Source organism: Gadus morhua, chromosome 20, assembly GCF_902167405.1.
Source record: "Gadus morhua chromosome 20, gadMor3.0, whole genome shotgun sequence".
Lineage (NCBI taxonomy): Eukaryota > Metazoa > Chordata > Actinopteri > Gadiformes > Gadidae > Gadus > Gadus morhua.
In genome coordinates this window covers 22791193-22812305 of record NC_044067.1, presented here as the reverse complement: position 1 = coordinate 22812305, position 21113 = coordinate 22791193, and the positions used below count along the sequence as shown (strand labels likewise).

Genomic DNA, 21113 nt, shown 5'->3' with positions numbered 1-21113 from the left:
GTGACATCATTGATATCTCCCAGGTCCTAATCGCAACATAAAAATTAATCCACGCAAGTTTTAGAAATTTTAAGAGATATGCCTGGAAAACTCATAGGCCTTGTTGGAAATGTAATACCTCGTCAGATGACGTTTATTACTTTTTAATACTTTTAAAAGGCCTTAATTTGGGCTAATTTCATTTACTACCTTTTAATACCTTTAACAACCCTGCTAGACAAAGAAATATATGTTTGGCTTTTTAAGCAAAAATGCCATCATTATGTGCCATAAAACTAAAAACACAGTAAAGAGCTTGTGCCTTTTGCAATGCTAACAGTGCTCATTTGCATTCAACTTGTAACAAAATTCAACTGACATAAACAAAATGAAGTGTTGATTAGACAGAGATTAATTAGATGGGCCTACCTAATAAACCGTTCGAACACACAAGACCGCAAACCATAACAACGCCGGTAAACAAACCCCGAGAAGCCCAATCCCTATGAGAGCCCCCCACGCTACGGCCATCCGGAGGCGCACAGAGCTGTTGGCCGTGATATTATACATACAATTATATTATATCATATACTATTATATATAGAGCTCCGGGAGTCGCAAACTGCAACAATCACTATCTCCTCCATGCTGCAGTTCACCCCGGACTGCACTGCACTGAGTTTGTCGGTTGAACGCTGATTGGCTGTTATGTTACACATGTCACTCAGTTGTCACGCTGTTGAACGCTGATTGGCTGTCATCACGACAAAAACTGTCGCCGGTTTTCTCTCGCGAAAAATTCGCTCGATACCCGTCTCTATATTCACTTTGTATGGGATCTTGTCGCCCCGTCGCGTTTGGTGTGAACGCACAATGCGCTTCTTCCTCGGCGGCGCCATGTGTGACGTCATGACGCATTTGCCGCGACCGGAACCGATAAGCGGAATTGTTAAAGCTGACCTATTATGCTTTTTCGATTTTTATAACCTATAAACGTTGTTATAATGATTGATAGTCATGTTTAACCATACTAAAGTGTCAAATAATGACGTACATGCATTTCGACGTATTCCCTGCTGACAGTCTGGGGTGGCTGTGCGGGGCGTAGCCATCTTTTCAGAAGTGAGGGGGACAAATTGTTCAGAGGTCTATTGAGTGATTTATCATCCTCTCGCATTCAGTTGCACTTCCATAGTGGCTACATAACCACAAACAGCACAGCACCAGGGGACCGACTTTAGTTCTTTAAGATGATGTAGGCTACTATCAAAATCTAAAGTTAAAATCTAAAGCTGCCAAACTCTGGTTGAGTTGACACAGAATGACCCTCGAGCATCTACAGGTAAAGTAACCAGATAATAAGTGCCAAATGTGCCAACACTGAACACGAAAAGTTCTGGAAAACGCCATTCCTGTTTCAAATTATCAGCGCCAAAATGGAATGGAAGTGACAGGGTAATAAGCCACATCATTTAATTGAATGGCAAGAAGTGACAAGTGAAAGTGACGACAATAAACATATTGAAGATGTAGCTATTTTACATTTGCCGTCGTCAATTAGTACAACACAGATGTGCAAAATTTATCAAGACTAAGACAAATGGTATGACCTATACCTGCTTCCTTTAAAACAGAAATAGTGCAGTAGTCAAATAATATCAGCAAATAAATAATAAACAAAAAGTCTCTTTGAATATAAACTAAACTAATCTTAGAGTCACTCTTATCCTATAGACATTTCCTTAGCCACTTATAATTTCTCCTGCAATGATATAGATCAGGGATGGGCAACTGGCGGCCCACCTCACTCAGTGCGGCCCGTATCCTCACTCAGTCAGGCCCGCACATAATAAAAAAAAAAGAATAATAATAATTGATCGAGTTACAGAAAACTCGGTCAAGAAAGATGAGAAGAATTCATAGAATTCGAAGGCAAACCCATGCGTCTAGTTTGCTTAGAAGCGATATCAGTTATTAAAGATATTCACTTAAGTCGCCACTACAACTACTACAACTGCTTGTTGGGTTTGAGTTCATTGAGTTGTTGCACTTAATGTTGGGCCACTGTTTTTCCGTTTTTTTACTTCATTGAATGATGATGTATGTGAGCCCTTTGCACTGATAAAAATACTGACCATTCATGTGGCTGTTTTAGCATGGAAAACATGAAATGAATGTATGTTGGTTCAATTAACATACCGTACATAGGTTATGATTCTGGATGATTTTTTAGGTAGTGGCCATCCCCAAAATGCACCAGAATACAGGAAATCATATCTACAAAATTCAAAATTGTGTAGCTTCTCTCAGCTCACGTTTAGTTGAAGTGTGCAGTCGTGTGGCCCTCCGATGGTTATGATGAAAAATGTGGCCCTCTTTATCATGAAAGTTGCCCATCCCTGATATAGATAATAAATGTTCAAAGCAAAACTTATAAATAGTATTAAGTTTAGTATGGTGACGTAGCTGTGGAAATTAATCGCAAAGTCACTTTTATCCTATCGATAGTTTCTCCTCAACTGCTGTGAAGACTCCCTGTTCATTCCTGCTGCTGCTGGACTCTGGTCTCCTCCCTGACCCTGCTCTTTCTATTGTATGAAGATTAAAAAATATGTGCAAAACAACCGTGAGCACAAGTTATGTGCAGAAATGCGAGGAGTGGGTTTATTCCTAGGTGGTTGAGTAGCCAAGTAGGAGTATTGTTACTTTAGAATAATATAATAAAAAAGTATTTTGCAGTAAAACAACTCTTAAGAGTACAATTTATCCAATAAGTTACTCAAGTAAATGTAACTGTAAATGTAAATGTAACTAGTTACTATCACCTCTGCACCAAGCAAGCAATTTAACATAGGTAACAGTTAACAATTGTTAACTAGCTTAACTTGATATATTGACATCTGCAACCATCATTTAGTTAGTTGGTCATCATTTAGTTAAACAACATGCAACAGCATTACTCAACTTCGAAAAAACAAACCGTGTTCGGTATGTTCGGCTGCTGGTTTGCTGAACATGCTTGAAACAGATCTGAATCAACGTCTCTGTGATTAAATCACAACACGACAGCGGTGTTTGCCGCCTGGCGCCACCTGCTCATGGTGCGTTCAAAAGCGGCTCGGAAAAACGTGTTTCCACGTGTAAAATGAATTGAATGGTTGTAATGGCTTTAAAAAGTGCGGGGGACAGAGGGCACAGATACGGGAAGTGCGGGGGACATGTCCCCCGTGTACCCCGCGTCCGCTACGCCCATGGCTGTGCAGAGCGCTAAACGCTCGGGACCTCGATTGCGATTCACTTGTTCACATTTCCGGGAAACATCTACGTAGACGTACTCCTGCCACACCCCCCTTTGCCTGGTCAAATCTGCCCGCGCGCGCGCTCCAAGGAAGGTAACCAATCACAACGGAGTTGGTTTGGCAGGAGGGGGGCGAGGGGGAGGAGAAGGACGAAACGGAGCGTTGACAGAAGGCTGAAAGCGCCCAGATGAGAGGAAGAGTTTCCCTAAAATCGACATCGTTTTTTGTGTATGGTTAAACATGACTATCAATCATTATAACAACGTTTATAGGTCATAAATGTCGAAAAGCATAATAGGTCCCCTCTAAGCAGGCTTGCTAATGATTCCAAGGAATCGGTTTACTCGGCACCGTTTCTGAACAAGAACCGGTTCTCGATTCCCATCCCTAAGCGTATCTGCCCCCTGCTAGTGGGGCTGCAACTGCCAGTGGGGCAGCTGCGTGCTAATGCTGCTATGGCTTCTGTTGCTGCGTCGGGCTGCCTCTGTGTTGGAGCAGTTGCTGTCGTTGTTTGTTGATGATGGCGTCAACAAAAAATTTGGACGTTTCAAGGATGCCTCTTGTTTGTCCCCCTAACTATCTTATTTTCTATTGTCCTTAACTTTGACAATAACAAGTGTGGCTGAACCTCAGAATGTCAAAGTCACATGCTGCACCAGTAATGTTTAGTGAATGAGTGATCTGCTATAACCCATGTAGTTTCACTAAGCTTGACGTCCGGGTTATTCCATGTGTCACATAACCCAGACATGTGCTTGGTTTGACATCACATGATTGGTTGTTATTAGTCGTTGAGAAGAGAACTATGTTCCACAGAGCCTCAGAGCATCGAACAGTGCTTCATGCTCACCGTAGTCATCAGACTGGACATATTAATGTAAGGTCAGAAGAAGGCCGACCAGCTCAGATCTTGGTTCTTGATCTACTTTCTTTCGCTTCGTATTTGTTTTCGATCAATCATGCTGTTGGTGGCCTGGCCCTTCAAGAGCGTGAGTGACGACCAGAAACTCAGGCAGCAGCGGTAAACTGTAACAAACAGGTTAAGGATTTCAGATCAACAGCTTGTAGAAGTACCACTGTAGAACACACTCATTAAGATCCCCTACAGAGAGCTTCTTCCTCTCATAGCTACCAGGAACTCCGGCCCTTGCCTCTCCTGGTTTATGGCCCATGCTCTGTGCCGTATCCCCCCAGAAGTTCTGCTATCCATTAGTCGGACTGCTTGATCCCAGATCATGACAATCATTCAATCAATTGTTTTGTTAGTTTTCCTATTAGTGTCAACCTGGTCTTTGAAGGAGGTCTGTACTGGCTCTGCTCTAGCGTACCCTCAGGTGTGACAGCAGCATGACAACCTTCTCTAGCTTCAACAATCCAACACAAATCCATCCATGTCATTCCCGTTGCTTCCAATACTCGCTTGCTACTTTAGTTTTGTGGCTTTGGCTTCCAGATCCCCCCCCCCACCACCACCACCACCAGCACCATACACACACACGCACACGCGCACACTCACACACACACACACACACACACACACACACACACACACACACACACACACACACACACACACACACACACACACACACACACACACGTGACATTATCCTTGAGGTGGATCCTGGTCTCACTCTGGTCTCTGTCCCCTGTCTGACCCCTGAATGTCCCCTGTCTGAACCCTGACTGTTCCCTGTCTGACCCCTGTCTGACTCCTGACTGTCCCCTGTCTGACCCCTGTCTGACCTCCAGGGCACGGCAGGACCGGACCCCACCACGGTCTACGTGGACATGAGGGCCCTCCGGCACGACAGGTAGGGCACCTCGTCTCCATGGAGATCTCTGTGGTGATCATCGACTTTCAGAACAAATATCGTATAACAGCAGAATAATGTATAACAACATATATCCATACAGTATATATCCTACCTCGGTGGCTTTCAAACCAAATCAGGATTCATGTTTCTGTTTCCATATGTTTAGTATTGATATCAGCAGTCCGTTATGATATGGAATGGGTGAGGAGTGTTTTAGTTCTGATTGGACGTTTCTCTGCATGACCTGCAGGGTCCGTCTGGTAGAGAGGGGGTCACCTCACAGCCTTCCACTGATGGAGTCTGGGAAGGTACATGCGTGGTCACACCACCTCATACACACACCTTTTCATACCAGGAAATGTCACTTAACAACCAACTCTATAAAACGGTGGCTCCACTAACTGGGCCCCCCCTTCATGTGGTCCTCAGATCCTGCCTGGCGTTAAGGTGATCGTGGCCAACACAGAGACCAAGGGGCCCCTCGGGGACTCCCACCTTGGAGAGGTCAGTCCAGCCTCACATACTTTGATTTCTCTGCTAAAAATTACTAAACTACAGGTGCATCTCAATTAATTAGAATATTGTGGAAAAGTTAATTCATTCAAATAATTCCTTTTAAAAAGTGAATCTCATGTATTATATTGATTCATTCCACAAACAGTGAAATTTGTAGAGCCTTTATTTGTATTCTTTGATTATGGCTTACAGCTCAAGAAAACCCAAAATTCTGTATCTCAGAAAATTAGAATATTAAATAAGACATAAGAAAAACAGATATGAAAGTATGTTCTTGTATATGCACTCAGTACTTGGTTGAGGCTCCTTTTGCATGAATTACTGCATCAGTGGCATTGAGTCGATCAGCCTTTGGCCCTTCTGAGGTGCTATGGAAGCCCAGGTTGCTTCGATAGCGGCCTTCAGCTCGTCTGCATTGTTGGGTCTCGTGTCTCATCTTCCTGTTGATAATACCCCATACATTTTCTATGGGGTTCAGAATAGGCAAGTTTGCTGGCCAATCAAGCACAGTAATCCTTTGGACAATAAACCAGGAATTGGTACTTGGGGAAATGTGGGCAGGTGCCAAGATGCCAATTCCACTCAACTTTCTATGAATATGCTTGGATGCACAGCCTCCTTGTGGAGGCTGTCAATGATTGTCTTCTGCACAACTTTCAAGTCAGCAGTCTTCCATATGATTGTGAAGCCTACTGATCCTTTTCAGGTATTTTTAGGTAATTAGCAGATTAATGTGACAAATTGAGTCTACAATATTGAACTTCACCCAATATTTTAATATTATGAGATACTGAGCTGTAAGCCATAATCATCAAGATTAATACAAATAAAGGCTTGAAATATTTCAGGTTGGGTGTAATGAATCTATATAATATATGACTTTACCCTTTTAAAATTGAATAATTTAAATTAAGTACATTCTCCACAACATTCTAATTTATTGAGATGCCCCTGTATGTTATTTTCTGTCTTTAAAGTATAGCAAATCAGTACTATGTTAAGTAAGACCTGGGCCTGGGCTATCTCAGATGGCCCAGGTCATCTGAGATAAGGGTCTGTCCCTGAGTAAGCCCTGAAGCAGCCTGGGTGTGTGTTTTTCGTTTGTCAGATTTGGGTGAGCAGCCCCCACAATGCAACGGGGTACTACACCGTGTACGGAGAGGAGGCGCTGCACACGGACCACTTCAACACCAGACTCTGCTTTGGAGACACAGTCACCAACTGGGCCAGGACGGGCTACCTGGGGTTCCTGCGTCGCACAGAGCTGACCGACGCCAGCGGAGGTGTGTGGTCCACTCTGAGCATTAGCGGCTGTAGAGAGGCTGATGAGAGGCTTCAGGAGGAGGTGTGTGTCCACTCTGAACACTAGCGCTGTAGAGAGGCTTCAGGAGGAGGTGTGTGTCCAATCTGAACACTAGCGCTGTAGAGAGGCTTCAGGAGGAGGTGTGTGTCCACTCTGAACACTAGCGCTGTAGAGAGGCTTCAGGAGGAGGTGTGTTTCCTCCTCTGGTATCTGACAGCCGCTGGAATCTACTATAACTAATATCGGGTTTTGTTTTGCTGAACTTACTATTATTATTTTCATAATTCAATCATGCTTTGTCTGTCTATCTATCTGTACGGCTGCCTGACTGTCTGTCTATATGTTTGTATGCCTCTTTGTCTGTCTGTCCTCCTGTTTGTCTGCCGATCTGTCTCTCAATCTGTCTGTCCTTCCTTCCTTTCTGTCTGTCTGTCGGTCTCTCCATCTGTCTGCCTGTCTGTCGGCCTGTCTGTCTCGCCGCCTGTCTGTCCCCCTGTCTGCTGTAGAGCGCCACGATGCCCTCTATGTGGTGGGCTCCCTGGACGAGACGCTGGAACTGAGGGGGATGCGGTACCACCCCATCGACATCGAGACCTCCGTTATCAGGGCCCACAAGAGCATCGCTGAGTGGTGAGGACCGCCCATGCTCTGGAACCCTCCCAGGGAGGGAGATCCACTTCAGGGGGGAGTGGAAGTAGCTTGTATGAACTGGTTTACTATCAGTAGAAGGGTGGAGGTGTGAATATGCCTTTTGGCAAGGTGAGTTTAATCATAATGTATGTATCCATCTCTCAAGCGCGGTGTTCACCTGGACCAACCTGCTGGTGGTGGTGGTGGAGCTGGAGGGCTCTGAGCAGGAGGCCTTGGACCTGGTGGCCCTGGTCACCAACGTGGTGCTGGAGGAGCACTACCTGATTGTGGGCGTGGTGGTGGTTGTGGACCCCGGCGTCATCCCCATCAACTCACGTGGGGAGAAGCAGCGCATGCACCTCAGGGACGGCTTCCTGGCCGACCAGCTGGACCCCATCTATGTGGCCTACAACATGTGAGGCGTTGGGGCAGTGTGGCGCCACCGGTAGAGGCCTGTGCCCTTCAGGAAGTCCAGCGTTGCAGGAGGACGAGGTTAGGAGGGCTGCGGGTCATCAGACGGGGGAGGGAAAGGTCAGAAGGCTGAACATCACAGGCCCAAACTCCTCTAAAGGACTGGGAGCAGCTTTTGGTTGGGGTTCAGCTGGGATGTGTTTGTGCTGCAGAACTCCCATGGTCAGGGGAAGCATTGAGTAGCTCTCAGAGCCGTTCACACCACACCATGTCTGCTCTGTGGTTTAGAACGGCTGTGTTCTGCCATCAGTTTTGTCGTCGGGCCCCTTGAACCTAAATCTGTTTGACTCTCATCTGTGTTTTTTCTGAAATCTATTTGGTTCCCAATGTTATGAAAAACTCGTTCTGTCTGGAGTCAGTGATAATTCATGTGGAAGAATGGGTGTTTTCTTAAAGTAAGATTTTATTACAGACTATCAAGCGAAAGGCTACACGCTAATTGAAACGCTACGATATTTGGTTCCCAATAAGGTTTGACTAAATTGTCCTCATGTGTTTATCTAATGTTGATCATCATGTTTGTCAATCATCAATCCTGTTTCTTAATGTTAAAGGATCTGGGTTTCTCATGATAGATGAGTTGATATATCTCGTGAATTTCTTCATGTTAAAAGTGCCGCAGATTGTTCTCGTAACACAACACACTTTTTTGAAAATGAAAACCCTCTGCTGCGGATGAGTTTATCGATTTTGCTTTATATTCTTTCCTATAGTCCCATGATTTGATCAAATAAAATGCAATACAACCAATATGGAAGTTGCAAGATCACAGCAATGCATTCAATACCATAATCCATTATATAAGGATGTTTATAGAAGATATATATTTATACATAGGGATCATTGTGTACAACACTGTTTATTTCTTCTTGTCGTTAACCTCGTCCCACTTGGTTTGTCACAGATATGTTGTGTGGATGTCTCAACTCTCCGCAGTCATCAGTCATTCTGGATGTTGCCAACAAAGTTTGATTTTGTTCTGTTCTTGATTTGCATGTGCTTTATGAGTCCGATTTGTGATAGGCTGCACCAGACCCCCCCCCCCTCCCCCTTCATAATATCTAATGAATATGAAATATGTAAGATAACTTTTATTTTTTATTTTAAATCCACTTTGAAGACAGGCTTCAGGCCTGCTGTAAGTATGTACAGGATTTGTGTAAGTTATTAAGAGACTATCGACGGACACTCCTGGTAGGTTCATAACAAAGACTGGATCTAGTGAACCATGAACTGCCCGCTCACCTGAACTGCAGACATGGTTGGAGTGTTTTTCTACTGAATGACCTTCAGGCTGTGTCCTATGGCTTCAGTCAAATAAAGAAGATTCCATGCAGACTCTGGGATGCTTCTGCTCCGAGAGGACTTACTCCTCATTGGACCATGAGAAGATGCAATTGTCTGGCGTGTGGTTGGTTGTCATTATTTTTCATACCATAATTTCTTATTAAAAGAAAACTTTACTTATACAAGTTGAATGTTTTGTGTTTCATTTGTGTTTACTGACTTGATGTTAGGAACCTGAGCCTCAAGATATTAGCTAATTCCTCTTTTTGAAACATATTTATATTCGTATTTTCTAGTATTTCTACTCCAATGTACTGTTGAAGAAAGAATGCTCAAATACACAATGTGATGAGAATCCTTTGTTTGTTTCCCTTTATTATTCAGTAACATTTATAGAAAGACGATTGGTATATTTCACATATCGAGGAAGTTTTAAAAGGTAATGCCTCCATTTCAATGTGTATATAGAGCAATTCATTTATCCTCAAAGGATTTAATAAAATCAAAAAATGCATCAAAAATAACAATTTTTACATTAACAGTAAAATAATAGAAGTGTATATGGAAACAAAAACTGCAAAGCAGTACATTATTTCAGTGGTCATTAAGGAATCATTAAGTTTGTTGACAGGTTTGTTCAATAATAAAGAGTGAAAAGTGTGTTCACATGACCATAACACTCATACAGCGATGCATATAATTATAAAATTATCCTAATTAAATGATACCTATATATAAAAAAAATCTCAAATGTAAAAAAGATATCTGATCCCACTCTCAGGATTTATTTCCACATTTTGTTTATGGAAATAAAACAAAATATGTTTTTTTTTATATGGCTCTGGAAAACCAACCATTAAAAAAAATAAGACAAAAACAGCATTTAATCACAAATTCTTAATGAACATAAGCCTCTATCATGCACAGAAGCTCTGAAGCCATATCCACAGCTGGCCGCTCGTCCGTTTCCTTGAACTGTTCGTGAGGAATGATAGGGGAAGCATTGTCAGGGTATTGAGTTTTCTTTGCATCCACTCCAAGCAACTTTACACTGTCAACTATTTGAGTCAGCTCCCTTAATCGAGGATCGAAGCAAGCAACTCGTGCCGCCATAATGGAGATGGTGCAGTTAGCAGAACGTTTCCCATTTTTTTTGTACTCTGCAGCGATGAGAGCCTTTTCCATGATTTGGTGAACCTTGAACAAACACCATTCTGTGCTCCCACTGCCAATGTCATTCTCAGCTGCCGCCAAATCCCAGCGTGCCTGCTGCAGCCAACGCTGGGCCTCTGCTCGGTTTGGCCTTGGGACGTTTTCTTGATGTGTCCAGAAGTTGTAACTATAAGAGCGATACTGTTGATAAAATCGCTGCCGGCCATTCCTGTGCCGCCTGGCCTCCTGATTCCAATTTCCATAGAAATCCCTGAAGTTTCCGTTCCATTTAGGCTTTGAGGAATCTGCAGTTTTACCGTTTGTCAGTTCATCAATTCTGTTCATCAGGTATTTAAATGCCTCAGTGGAAATCTCAATGCACTCTGGGTTTTTGTCGGGGTGCCATCTGAGGTACAGTCTTTTTATGGCTGCATGTTTCTCCTCCTTGGAAAGGGTCCAGATTTCTTCCAAACATTTGTCAATTTCCCTTTTGGCTTCATCAAAAGATGCTGGCAACGTCCTGCCAGGTGAGGATGTTTCCTCAGAGAACTCCCCTTTTCCATTCCACTCTGATCCTTCATGTAGCTCCAGTACCATGCAGGATGCTCCTGATTTAATGCTCATCTTTTTCAATTTGGGCTTCTTTTCTCGTATGAACTGATAGAGCTCAAGCGAACTCACTTCGATGAACTCTTTGTTGTTGGTTTGGATTTCATACCTGCGTGACAGTTGTGCGCCCGTGGCTCCAGGCATTTGCTTGACAATAACTGCATAAATGTAGATGTCATTGCTCAAATAGCCAACATGTTCGCCTTCTTCAAAATTATTGAGCATGTTCATATCAAGGCAGTCGAGCCATTCATCTGGGATAACACTCCCAGGTTCTGCTGGGTAGAGAGCAGAGTGGTCCGCTTCTGCGCTGTCATGAATTCCGTGCTTTGCCAGCTTTTGCTGGACCTCCTGCAGGCTGTCACACATCAAAAGAACCCCAAGGACAGGTAGATGATTGGAGGCAAGTTTGTTCCCTAATAGAGCGTTTATCTCTTTTGTCATTGTCAAGTTTATTTCATTCATCACTTTTGGAGCCATGTCATCGTTGTGTTTCAAATAAAAGGTGCATCCTTGTTGTCCTTTTTTGACGTAGACTTCAGCCTCCGCCACTGTATCGTTCAGTGGCTGTTGATCCAAACACAGCTCGGTTTCAAGGCTCCTGCAGCAGATGATTTGAATACAGCCAAAAGTCTGCTCACACATGTTGCCAGCATCTTCTTGTGTGATTTTGCCTTTTGACTGTTCTCTCAGGAGACAGATAAGTCCATGTCGGAAGGCTATAGATGACAGATGTTTCTCAAACCATCCACTGAATTCACAGCTTTTCCCGTACTGACAAATGTGCATGTTTGATTTTCCCAAACGCTCCTCGGTACACTGAGAGAGCATTTTGGGCTGAAGATTTTCTGGCAACATTTGTACCAGTTGACGATGCTGATACATATCGTCCCCCAAATGGCATATCCTAAGGCTCTCAAGTAGCGGCAACTTATTTTCCAATGCTTTCTCCAACCTGCTTGCCTGAAATACTGTGTCATTAAAGTAGAGTTTATTTGAGGGGTATAGTTTCCCTTCTTTTGACGGGAGGTACAACATCTCCGAAAATGTAAGGGGGGATCCTTTTTCCTGTCCCTTAAGTAGGAGGAATATCTGCTCAACAGCTCGCCTGATGGTGTTCTTTTGATTTGAGTTTGGTGTTTGTTTTTCACAGGAATCGTGGAAAACCGCTGTGAGAGTTTGACAATACTGCTCTACTGTTGGTACCTCAGTCACACCAATTCTCTTAAAGAACTCTGCATACATTGCATCCTTTGGCTGGATTTTGTACAAGTAGGGCCTGAAGTCCAAGTCGTTGGGCAGTCCAAGAGAAGTCTCTTCAGCTTTTACAAGTTGTGTGTCATTTTCAACTAACACAACAGGCAGGCCAGTAAATCTATTAACTGGAAATGTGGTGTTTTGTAAATAGGCATATGAATGCCTGAAAACAACAGCCCTGATTTGATTGAGATCATCAGACTGACAAGGTACCTGGCAGACGTTCGCCATGTTTGTAGTGACAGACAGCATGGGTGGTTCTTCAAAGGCTCCAGCCATTTCTATAATTTCTTTGTCATTTGGGTTGCAATGTGGCATATCTATGATTGGCATAGAAGTCCAAATCAAATGCTGATGATTATTTCCAATCAATGACCCCCTGAGAGCTACAGTTCTCTCAACTGCAGCTGGACGTTGAAAGGTGCATAGATCTTTTCTTATTTGCACTGGTAAAATGAATTTGATGTCAGCCAAGGACTTCATAAGTTCTTTGTCAATTTTTTGTGCCTTGTCATTTCCTGCCTTTTTCATTGCAACACTCAGAAGTTTTGATGATTTTAGTTCTAAGACTGCCAGTTCACAGTTCCCTTTAGACTCAGATTCGATTTGGTATGCAAAAGCAATGATTTCATTGTTTGATACAAAATGCCTCATTCCCAGTTTCTTAACCAATTCTCTTGCTTGCATTTCCATGGATGATGTGACACAAATTGCCTTCCAAAATCTCTGAGGCACAAATTTCCCTTGAGGCAACATTATGGTGTACAACTTCACATGGTCATCAAAGTAGAATGATGCCATCTCTGAATTTCCTTGGATGCTGCGGATCAGCTTCACTTCCTTCATTGAGGAGATGATGTTTGCTTCATGTTTAGGATACTCCGAATCGATTTGCAGTAACAACAACATTTTGATGGAGCGAAGAATCTGTTCCTCTGTGAGTGCATGCATGACAGGCAGGATGAACATAACAAAATACTGAAGATGAGAAAGGATTGGGATCTGGAATTGTTCAGAGAGTTGCTCATTTACTAAACTTTGTTTGAGAAAAGTGCTGCTGCTCTCTTTCAGATTGAACAAGTCTGGAAAGCTTTTGACAATGAATACCTTTTCAGGTCCATCAATCCTGACTCGCTTTCCGTCTAGTGTTTCAAAGATTGGCAAAGATTTGACTTTTCTCTGATACTGACTCTTGTCCTTTGAATTCAATAGTCCAGACTGTAGAAACCTCTGTAGCTCATTTAGCTCGTAATTAGAAAGGTTGCAAAACTCGGAAGGATTTAGTTTGGCAACCAAGTCCAACACAGCACTTGGATCCCTTGTATTCAATAATTCAGTGTCTAGCTGTGTTGGTACTTTTGATCCAAGCCTTAAGAAGAGTGCAGTGTCAAGCCTCATGCATCCGAGTTTAAACAGGATGCTTGGTATGCCCTCATTCAAGCTAAATTGAATCACACTTGGCATGCTCATCATTGTTTGCAAGAAGGGTTTGTTATTTGACCTTGGGCACACAACTGGCACCATTTGACAGCCATCAAAAAGCTCCCGAACTGTACTAAATGTCATACATTCGGATATTTCACTTGTGAAAAACTGCCAAGCACTTATCAACCACTTCTGTATTACTGCGTTTGGTACATGGAGACCAAAAAGTGGATCAACCTCACAGTCTTTGAGGAGACGGGGAAGTATAGCTTTCAGATACTTCTCTGCATGAGGAATTGTTAACTTTTTAACATATTTGGGTTGTAGAACTTGAATGTGCATTTCAATGGTCCGATAATCAACAAAATCCTTTTCATATCCGCAAAACAAAGAACGATGTCTGGTGATTAGTTTAGGATCGCTGGAATCAAACACCCTCAAAACTTGGTCATTTGTTAGAAGAAGAGGGAGTCCACTAATTAAACAAGGTTTGTTCTTAACATTCAAGCCCTTGTCTTTCAAGCAGAAACTCAACAGTTTGGCGTATGTTTTTCCATCTTGAATTAGTGTTTGTTCGATTGGCAATGGTAAACCCTTCGTGGTTTTGGTAGGATCATTGAGTGGCTTTTCTCGAAGAAAATCGTTCACAGTTGAAGGGCTTACAGACCTAACTTTCACCCCAGCAGCTTTTAAACTTTCCCAAATGTTTGCCATATCGCTAGAAAAAGGAACCAATTTCATTCCAAGCCTCTCTAACATGGGGTTGATGGATTCTGTGGCTTCCTCTAGGGACAAATGAGGTGCATCAGTTTGTTCTGCCTCTTTGACATTACACCACTCAAAAGAGTACTCCTTAAATGACCTAAATGAAGTGATTCTTACTGTGCTCTTCGACACTGGAATGACATCAAGAGCCTTGTTGCAAATTGTTCTGTAAACTTCATGTATCATTTCTTGCCAGTCCGGAGCAATATCTTGTGAAACAAATGGGAAAAAACGAAGATAATTGTGGAGACGATGACTGTCTCGACTTGTGGAACACATGTTCCTATCTGGAAGGGTTCGGCAGATGTTATGAAGCAGGTCTGCGTACAGGGGAGCTATGACATCGATTTTCAATACTCCATTCCAATCTACTTTCAAACTTTTGCCATCCTCTTTCCATATGTCCCTCCTGGATGAGTCTACCTCAAAGTTCCCATTCACATGGACTGGAAGGCCAGTTTGAACAGGTAGAGGAAGGGTACAAAAGGTTCCACCTTTGAAATTCGCCTCTTTGTAAGGCTTGTAGTCCACACATGCAGCAACTGATGCTTGAGGCAGCTTGTCGAACCGTCTACCAGTGTCACCTCTAAGTGATCCAAACTGATCTGCAATTACCCATTCACTTTTGCTGTTGGAGGACGTTGAAATCCGTATTCTGTAAATTGCCTGGTATGGTGTAACAGAACCGTCCGATTTCAAGGCATTTTGCAGTTTCATTTGAAAATGAGTTTTTTCCTTGCAGCTTTGGTCTTGTATGCTTTTTTCAACCTGGAAGACATTTTCTAGTTTTCCAGAGTCTTCAATTTTATGGAGTTGTATTTTCTGAATATTTTTTGAGAAGAGAATCAAACCCTCTGGGTCATCAAGAAGGGCCGAGAACAAATCTTCAATGTCGTGGGCAGTGATACCCTGGGCTGAGATTTTAGAGTTGTTTGCCATTTTACCAATTCGCAGCGGTAATCTGAACATCGTTCCTTCCTCAAGAGTAAATTCCTTGGGCAGAAATGACTTGTAGACATCAAGGTATGTCTCTTTAAAAACTGAATCAAGCTTGTACCCACAGCCAGCAGTTTTCCCTGATGTTTGTTCAATGTATGTTTGATTTGGATCAGAAATGCAGAGTATTTTATCTCCAGTTAAGATAGAAGGGCAATCCGTTATGTTATACACAGAGTTAAATCCAATTCCATATTTTCCTGTTTTGCCTGGAGTGTTGTGTTTGCCACCTTCTCCCAGCTGCTGGATGCCTTTCAGATCTGCATCAGAGAACACCTTGTTGTTGTAGACACACAATGCAGGGCCCTGCAGATGGTTCCACTTCTTTCCAAAGGTTTTTTCTGTTCCGTGCTGTCTTTTGTCCCAGACCAGGTGGATTTCTGTGGCTTCTGCATCATCAGCATTTTGAATTAGCTCTTTCAGGATATCTTTCTTGGATGGATAGGCCTCAATAATGTTTTTTATTCTCACTGTCAGTTCCTCTCGCTGCTCAAACTCAAAGTCAAATGGTGACATGTTTGCAACAAAGGAATTTTCCAGAGTTTGATGTTTGGTTGTCTTGATTCCAAAATGGCGTGCCATCACTCGACTAAAGTCCTCATGGCACAGTGTCACCCCCAAATTTAGCGGCATCCAGGGACTGTCATTGAAGGATAACTCTGCTGCAGGTTGCAGAACCCCATGCTCATTGGGGATGAGACAGTCTTTTATTTCTTCTTTCTTCTCATACAAACCCCTCAATACTGTGAGGCAGATATTGAGATCGGGCTTGGAAAGGGGCTTCTGTCCATGTGAGGCATGTAATCCCTCGATAACAGTGAGATACTGACCTCTTGTGAATTTCTTTTGAACGCCAACACTCTCCCAGAGGCTCTTGAAACCAGCAAAGACCAATGGAAGTACATGAAGGTATGGCTTTGCCTCAAAGTCCTCATTTTCTGCCACACATTGTGCATGTACAAACTTGCAGCCAACAAGAATGAACGGAAAGGAATGTGCCCTTTCTGAAATGAGTGGGGTATCTCCATGCTGCTTGAGCCACTGATCGAGAAATGTATAGCATTTACTGACTATCTCGTGAAGCCTTGTTTCGTTGGAGCTCTGGTTTTTGAAACTAGTGCTTTCCAGCTGTTGTAGCACTGTCTCAAGTGGTGGACTCTGACGAACTCTTAAAATGTTTAAGACTGGATCAACTTTGTATGTTTCCAAGTTGGTGTGATCAAGCACATGCTCTGTCATGTTCACAAGGTGGTGGTATTTTTCATGAAAAACATCAATGGGCTTCTGAAGTGTGACCCTTCCCGACTCTGGAGAAAAGGCTGGAAGAAATGCAGTATTCCTGATTGATTCCCAGTAGAGCGAGTCCTTGTCAGGCAGATGACCCCTCAACTGTTCCATAATACATTTCAATTGTACACATGCTTTGTTTTTGTCTTCTTTCCAAACATAATTGAAGCTACCAACTTTTCGTGCAATCTCTTCCAATGGGATATAGTCACTCAACATTCCAAGTTCCAACAAGCGTTGCACTCTTCTAGGGGCACTAAAGTCAATTTTGGTTCCGTCAAGCAAGCGTCCTTCTGTCTGTCGAAAAAGACAGGCGACTTTTCCAGTAGGATAAACAACTTTCTTGGTGCATTGAAGTTGTCCACCCTTTGTAGGAATGCATGGATGGTGCATCAGAAGGTCATCAATTTCAGTCAAGTCGAGGTCAATGGCATGCAGCACAAGAGCATTCCTATTTTCAGCATCCATGGTAGCTAGATTCCTAAACACAGCTTCTTCATAAAATGTCTCCCAGTTCCATGTTCTGCTCTCTATATCTTTTTGGAAGCCAGCCTGTTTGAAGCTGTTTCTCAGCCAAATTGGAAGAGGAACCACATGGTTGGGTGCTTTCACATGGCTTTGCGCTACTCTCATTGCAAGTCCACCAATTTCCTTGTTCTCTTCAATGCTTTCATGTAAAAAGATGGCCTTGTTGAAGCAACACCAGTGCTCGCCATCACTGAAGATCTCTGGTGCATTTTGATGGACGACAGCAGAGTAAAAAGCATCCACCAACGGTTGAAATGGTTTTGTCACTTTTTCCCTATCAGGCCAATAGATGAAGTAACAGTAGCCTTCCAAGTCTTTGTCTTGAGACATGTTCTTCAACACGGAGAGCACAGTGATATATGCTGATTTTGCAGGGTCCTGAAGGAGAGCCTTGTTCCAGTCATTTTTCACTCCACTTGCCCATAGAGCCTTCCGATTCGAAGTCACTGCAAATGACCCATTCAGATTCACTGGAAGACCTGTTCGAATGGAGAGAGGGAGGAAGCAAAAGGCTTGACCAATTAGTTCTTTTTTTGATGGCATCCATTTCTCTGAATTGGGATTTTTGTCGAGAGGCACAGCAATTCCACCAACAGGCAGAGTGAACTTGGCTTCCTTGTTTTTCTCATGAATCATTTTGAGGCACTGTTGTGTTCCAAAGCAATTGTATAGGAGCCAGAACTTGACTGATCCACTTTCTTGTTGTTCAATTTGGACAATTTGGGCTGTGTGACAGTCAGTTAATTCGTAGCATTTTTTATTTTCACTGACCAGGCTTTCAACTCCTTCAATTTGCTCTTTTAACGTTTGGTCTGGTATCTTCATGCTCCTCACAATGGTCTTTGAAACATTAAATTTAGTCTGAATTTGATCATCTTGTGGAGGAGTTGAGGCATTGCTTGTGATATTTTGTAGAGAAACTGTATTTATGTTTTTTAGAAAGAGCAGGTACATTTGTGAATTGCTCATGAAATTATTTTGGAAACCAACAATATTGACCCTGTCATACACTTTAGTGCTTATTTCTGACTTGAAAGCCTCTTCTTGTGTTCGGAAGGGTAGTTTGATGAGAGTACCTTGGTAGGGTTTATAAGTGCTGATTCTGCTAAAATGGCAATCAAAGATTTTTTCATACGATTTGAACTGCCCTGGAAACCACTTGAAGAGATCACAGTGGGTTAGGTCCAGCTTAATTCCAGGATTAGTTTTTTCCTTTATGTGCTTCTTCAGGTGTGTAACATTTGGATCCAGCATTAGGAGATGACTGCCACTAAGGATGGAGGGACAGTCCGTCACATGATACACTGTATTGAACCCGAGGCCAAACTTTCCAATTTTATCAACCATGTTTTCTTTTGAGGCAGATCCTACTCTGACGATATTGGTCCAATCATCCTCTGTGAATTGCTCATCATTATATGACCAAAGACAGGGCCCCTGGCAAGCATTCATTCCAGGGTCAATAAGACTTTCTGGTGGTTCTTTGTGCACCCTGAAATCGACCATGAACCTACATGCCTTTGCTCTAGCATCCTCAGCATTTTGAATCAGCTCTTTAAAGATGTCATGTTCCTCGTCATATTCATTCAGAATGTTTTTAATCCGCATTGTTATTGGTTCCGACTGTCCACACTGTTGTATTCCTATCATCTCAGGGCTAAGTATCCGTGTGCTGAGCAGTGGGATCTTCAGCCACTCAGCAGTGGCTCTTGGTATCTCTGCATGAATGACATAGAATTCTTCCTGATGATTATTGAGTGCCTCCAAACCATCTCTGCTGATGTCACAGAAGACCGTTGTTGACAGTGGCTTTAAGGTAAAATGTTCATCATTGGTAATGACTGGAACAGGGATGTCTTCTTCAACAACTCTCTTCTCTCTCCGCATCCAGTTGAGTATATCCACCGCCATTTTTAGCTCACCAGGACTCCCAACTGGTATGTGCCTTTCTTCAATGGAGTCTTTGATCTGATTAAGAATGCCAACTATTTCTTCTCTTGAAAGGCACTGTCTTAATCCAAAATGGATGAGCAACATCTGGTAAGGAAGAAATTCTTTTGGAATTTTCCCAATGTAAGAACTTAGATCTAGATTTGGAGGGTAGTCAAGAACTAGATCCACAGGAGAAACAAACTTGTTGTGTGCCCATAACCACTTTGTGTCCTTGGTCACAATTTCTGCAAACTCATAAATGTGACCTTGCATATACTTGTAAGTACTATGCAGCTTCCTGTTGAAATCCACATCTGGATCTGTATCGATTAGTGTATGTGCAATTGATGACATCACTGACATGTTTTCCAACACTTTAAGAGGTGGGGGCAAGTGTGTGATGCCGAGTTCATTGCGTACCTTCTCACTAAACTCTTTTTTCAGGGGCATTACATGCCCAACAATGTCCTCATACTTTGTATGTCCAATTTCATGTGGACAGAAGAAACCAAGTCTCTCCTTGTTTTGTTGTCCTGGTTCAACACATGGCACCCATTTCATCATCAACAGGCTTTTGAGCTGTGGTTCAGAGAATTTGGACAGCACATCATTGCTATTGAGCAGGCAAAGAATGACCTCAGCCCTTTTGACAGCCTTCTTGTAAGAGTTAAGTTGCAAATTCTCAATCTGTTTGACAGCATCCAACAAATGCAAAGTAGTGATATCTGCTTCCTTATTTAGCAATCCAAGTTCTGTTAAACTCTGAAGCATTTGTGCTGTTTGTGTGTACACGGCTGGTGGGAAGAAGTCCAAAGGAAAAAGATCCTTGAAGGTTTCAATTCTAGGATCAAATAATTGTGATGCCTTTTTCCAGCTTCCGTTGAGTTGAATGAAGTTCAGCTCCTTACATTTGGCTTTTAAGGCTTTATTTTGAGAGAACAGGTTACCACCATGCTCTAAAATCCATGTCATTGTTTTCTCTGTAGCATCCTTTCCAAAAGCATCACACTGAACACAATTAATCAGTAGACTAGCTGCTTGAGGTGTATCAAGGATATCAATCCTGAGTAGTTGTAGGAGTCTGCGGTCGGCCTCAGTGACACACTGTATCACGTGGTCAGGCATAGTGAGTTCTGTCGGGATCGTTAACCGGGAACCCAAAATCACAGCCTCCTTTGATTGAGAATCAACACATGATCCCTTCATGGTCTGGAACAAAGGTAACTTTGAGAGAACATCTTGCTCTCTGGCTGAGAGAGAATCCAGGCGACAGATATAGTTCTTAAGTTCCTCTCTGTCATCATGAGAAACTGAGTGAATTACTTTGATGAGATGATCAGAATCTGTGTTCACGAAGACCTGAAGGACACTCCGTGGAGAAGGGGGCAGCACATAAGAGTTTATGTCTTCATGTTTAAGCCACTCTCCTCCTCTCACAACAGTGCCGCCAACCTTTCTCACCCATTCAGCAATCTGCTGTGGCAAGCTATTCTGTTTGCTTCTCTGAAAAATTAGGGTTGTGTTCTGTTGTATTCTTGCCAGTAACATGGGCTGCGTGGGGTCCACTTGGGACTCAATGGATATTAAAGGCATTCCAGTGAAACCACTTAACTCTCTGAAATGAGTGTTAAGGAATTTCCAGAACTCTTGAAGCCATCCGGCTGGCGGATGCCCGCAGTTTGCAATTTCCCAGGTAACATGCTCCATTCCCTGTTTCCAATCCGTAGGCAAATACCTCTTTGCCAGGTCAGTGACCTTGTCTGCATCAATGTTGATGATGTTGAATATATCTGGAAAATAGACCATTGGAAAACAGCATTAAATGCATGCAAATTGGGTGTTAATGTAAATACATGATAC

General features: G+C 42.8%; 2 protein-coding genes across 8 annotated transcripts in view; one reads left to right on the top strand and one right to left on the bottom strand.

Moving 5' to 3' along the window:
- Window positions 1–9493, top strand: part of dip2a (disco-interacting protein 2 homolog A) — a 176110-nt gene extending 166617 nt beyond the window's left edge. For 6 of the 7 annotated variants that reach the window (XM_030343459.1, XM_030343457.1, XM_030343456.1 and 3 more), the window contains 6 exons: window positions 5031–5092; window positions 5346–5403; window positions 5525–5599; window positions 6720–6894; window positions 7421–7544; window positions 7711–9493. In XM_030343459.1, coding sequence (XP_030199319.1) covers window positions 5031–5092; window positions 5346–5403; window positions 5525–5599; window positions 6720–6894; window positions 7421–7544; window positions 7711–7963 — 747 coding nt within the window. In that variant the 3' untranslated portion in view covers window positions 7964–9493. Of the gene's footprint in view, window positions 1–5030; window positions 5093–5345; window positions 5404–5524; window positions 5600–6719; window positions 6957–7054; window positions 7312–7420; window positions 7545–7710 lie in introns of those variants that run through there. The other variant, XM_030343460.1, reaches the window with a different exon arrangement.
- Window positions 9494–9648: 155 nt separating this feature from the next.
- The window catches only part of LOC115533144 (sacsin), a 43491-nt gene continuing 32026 nt past the window's right edge, over window positions 9649–21113 (bottom strand). The window contains exon 8 of the mRNA XM_030343454.1: window positions 9649–21043. Coding sequence (XP_030199314.1) covers window positions 10200–21043 — 10844 coding nt within the window. The 3' untranslated portion in view covers window positions 9649–10199. The remainder of the gene's footprint in view (window positions 21044–21113) is intronic.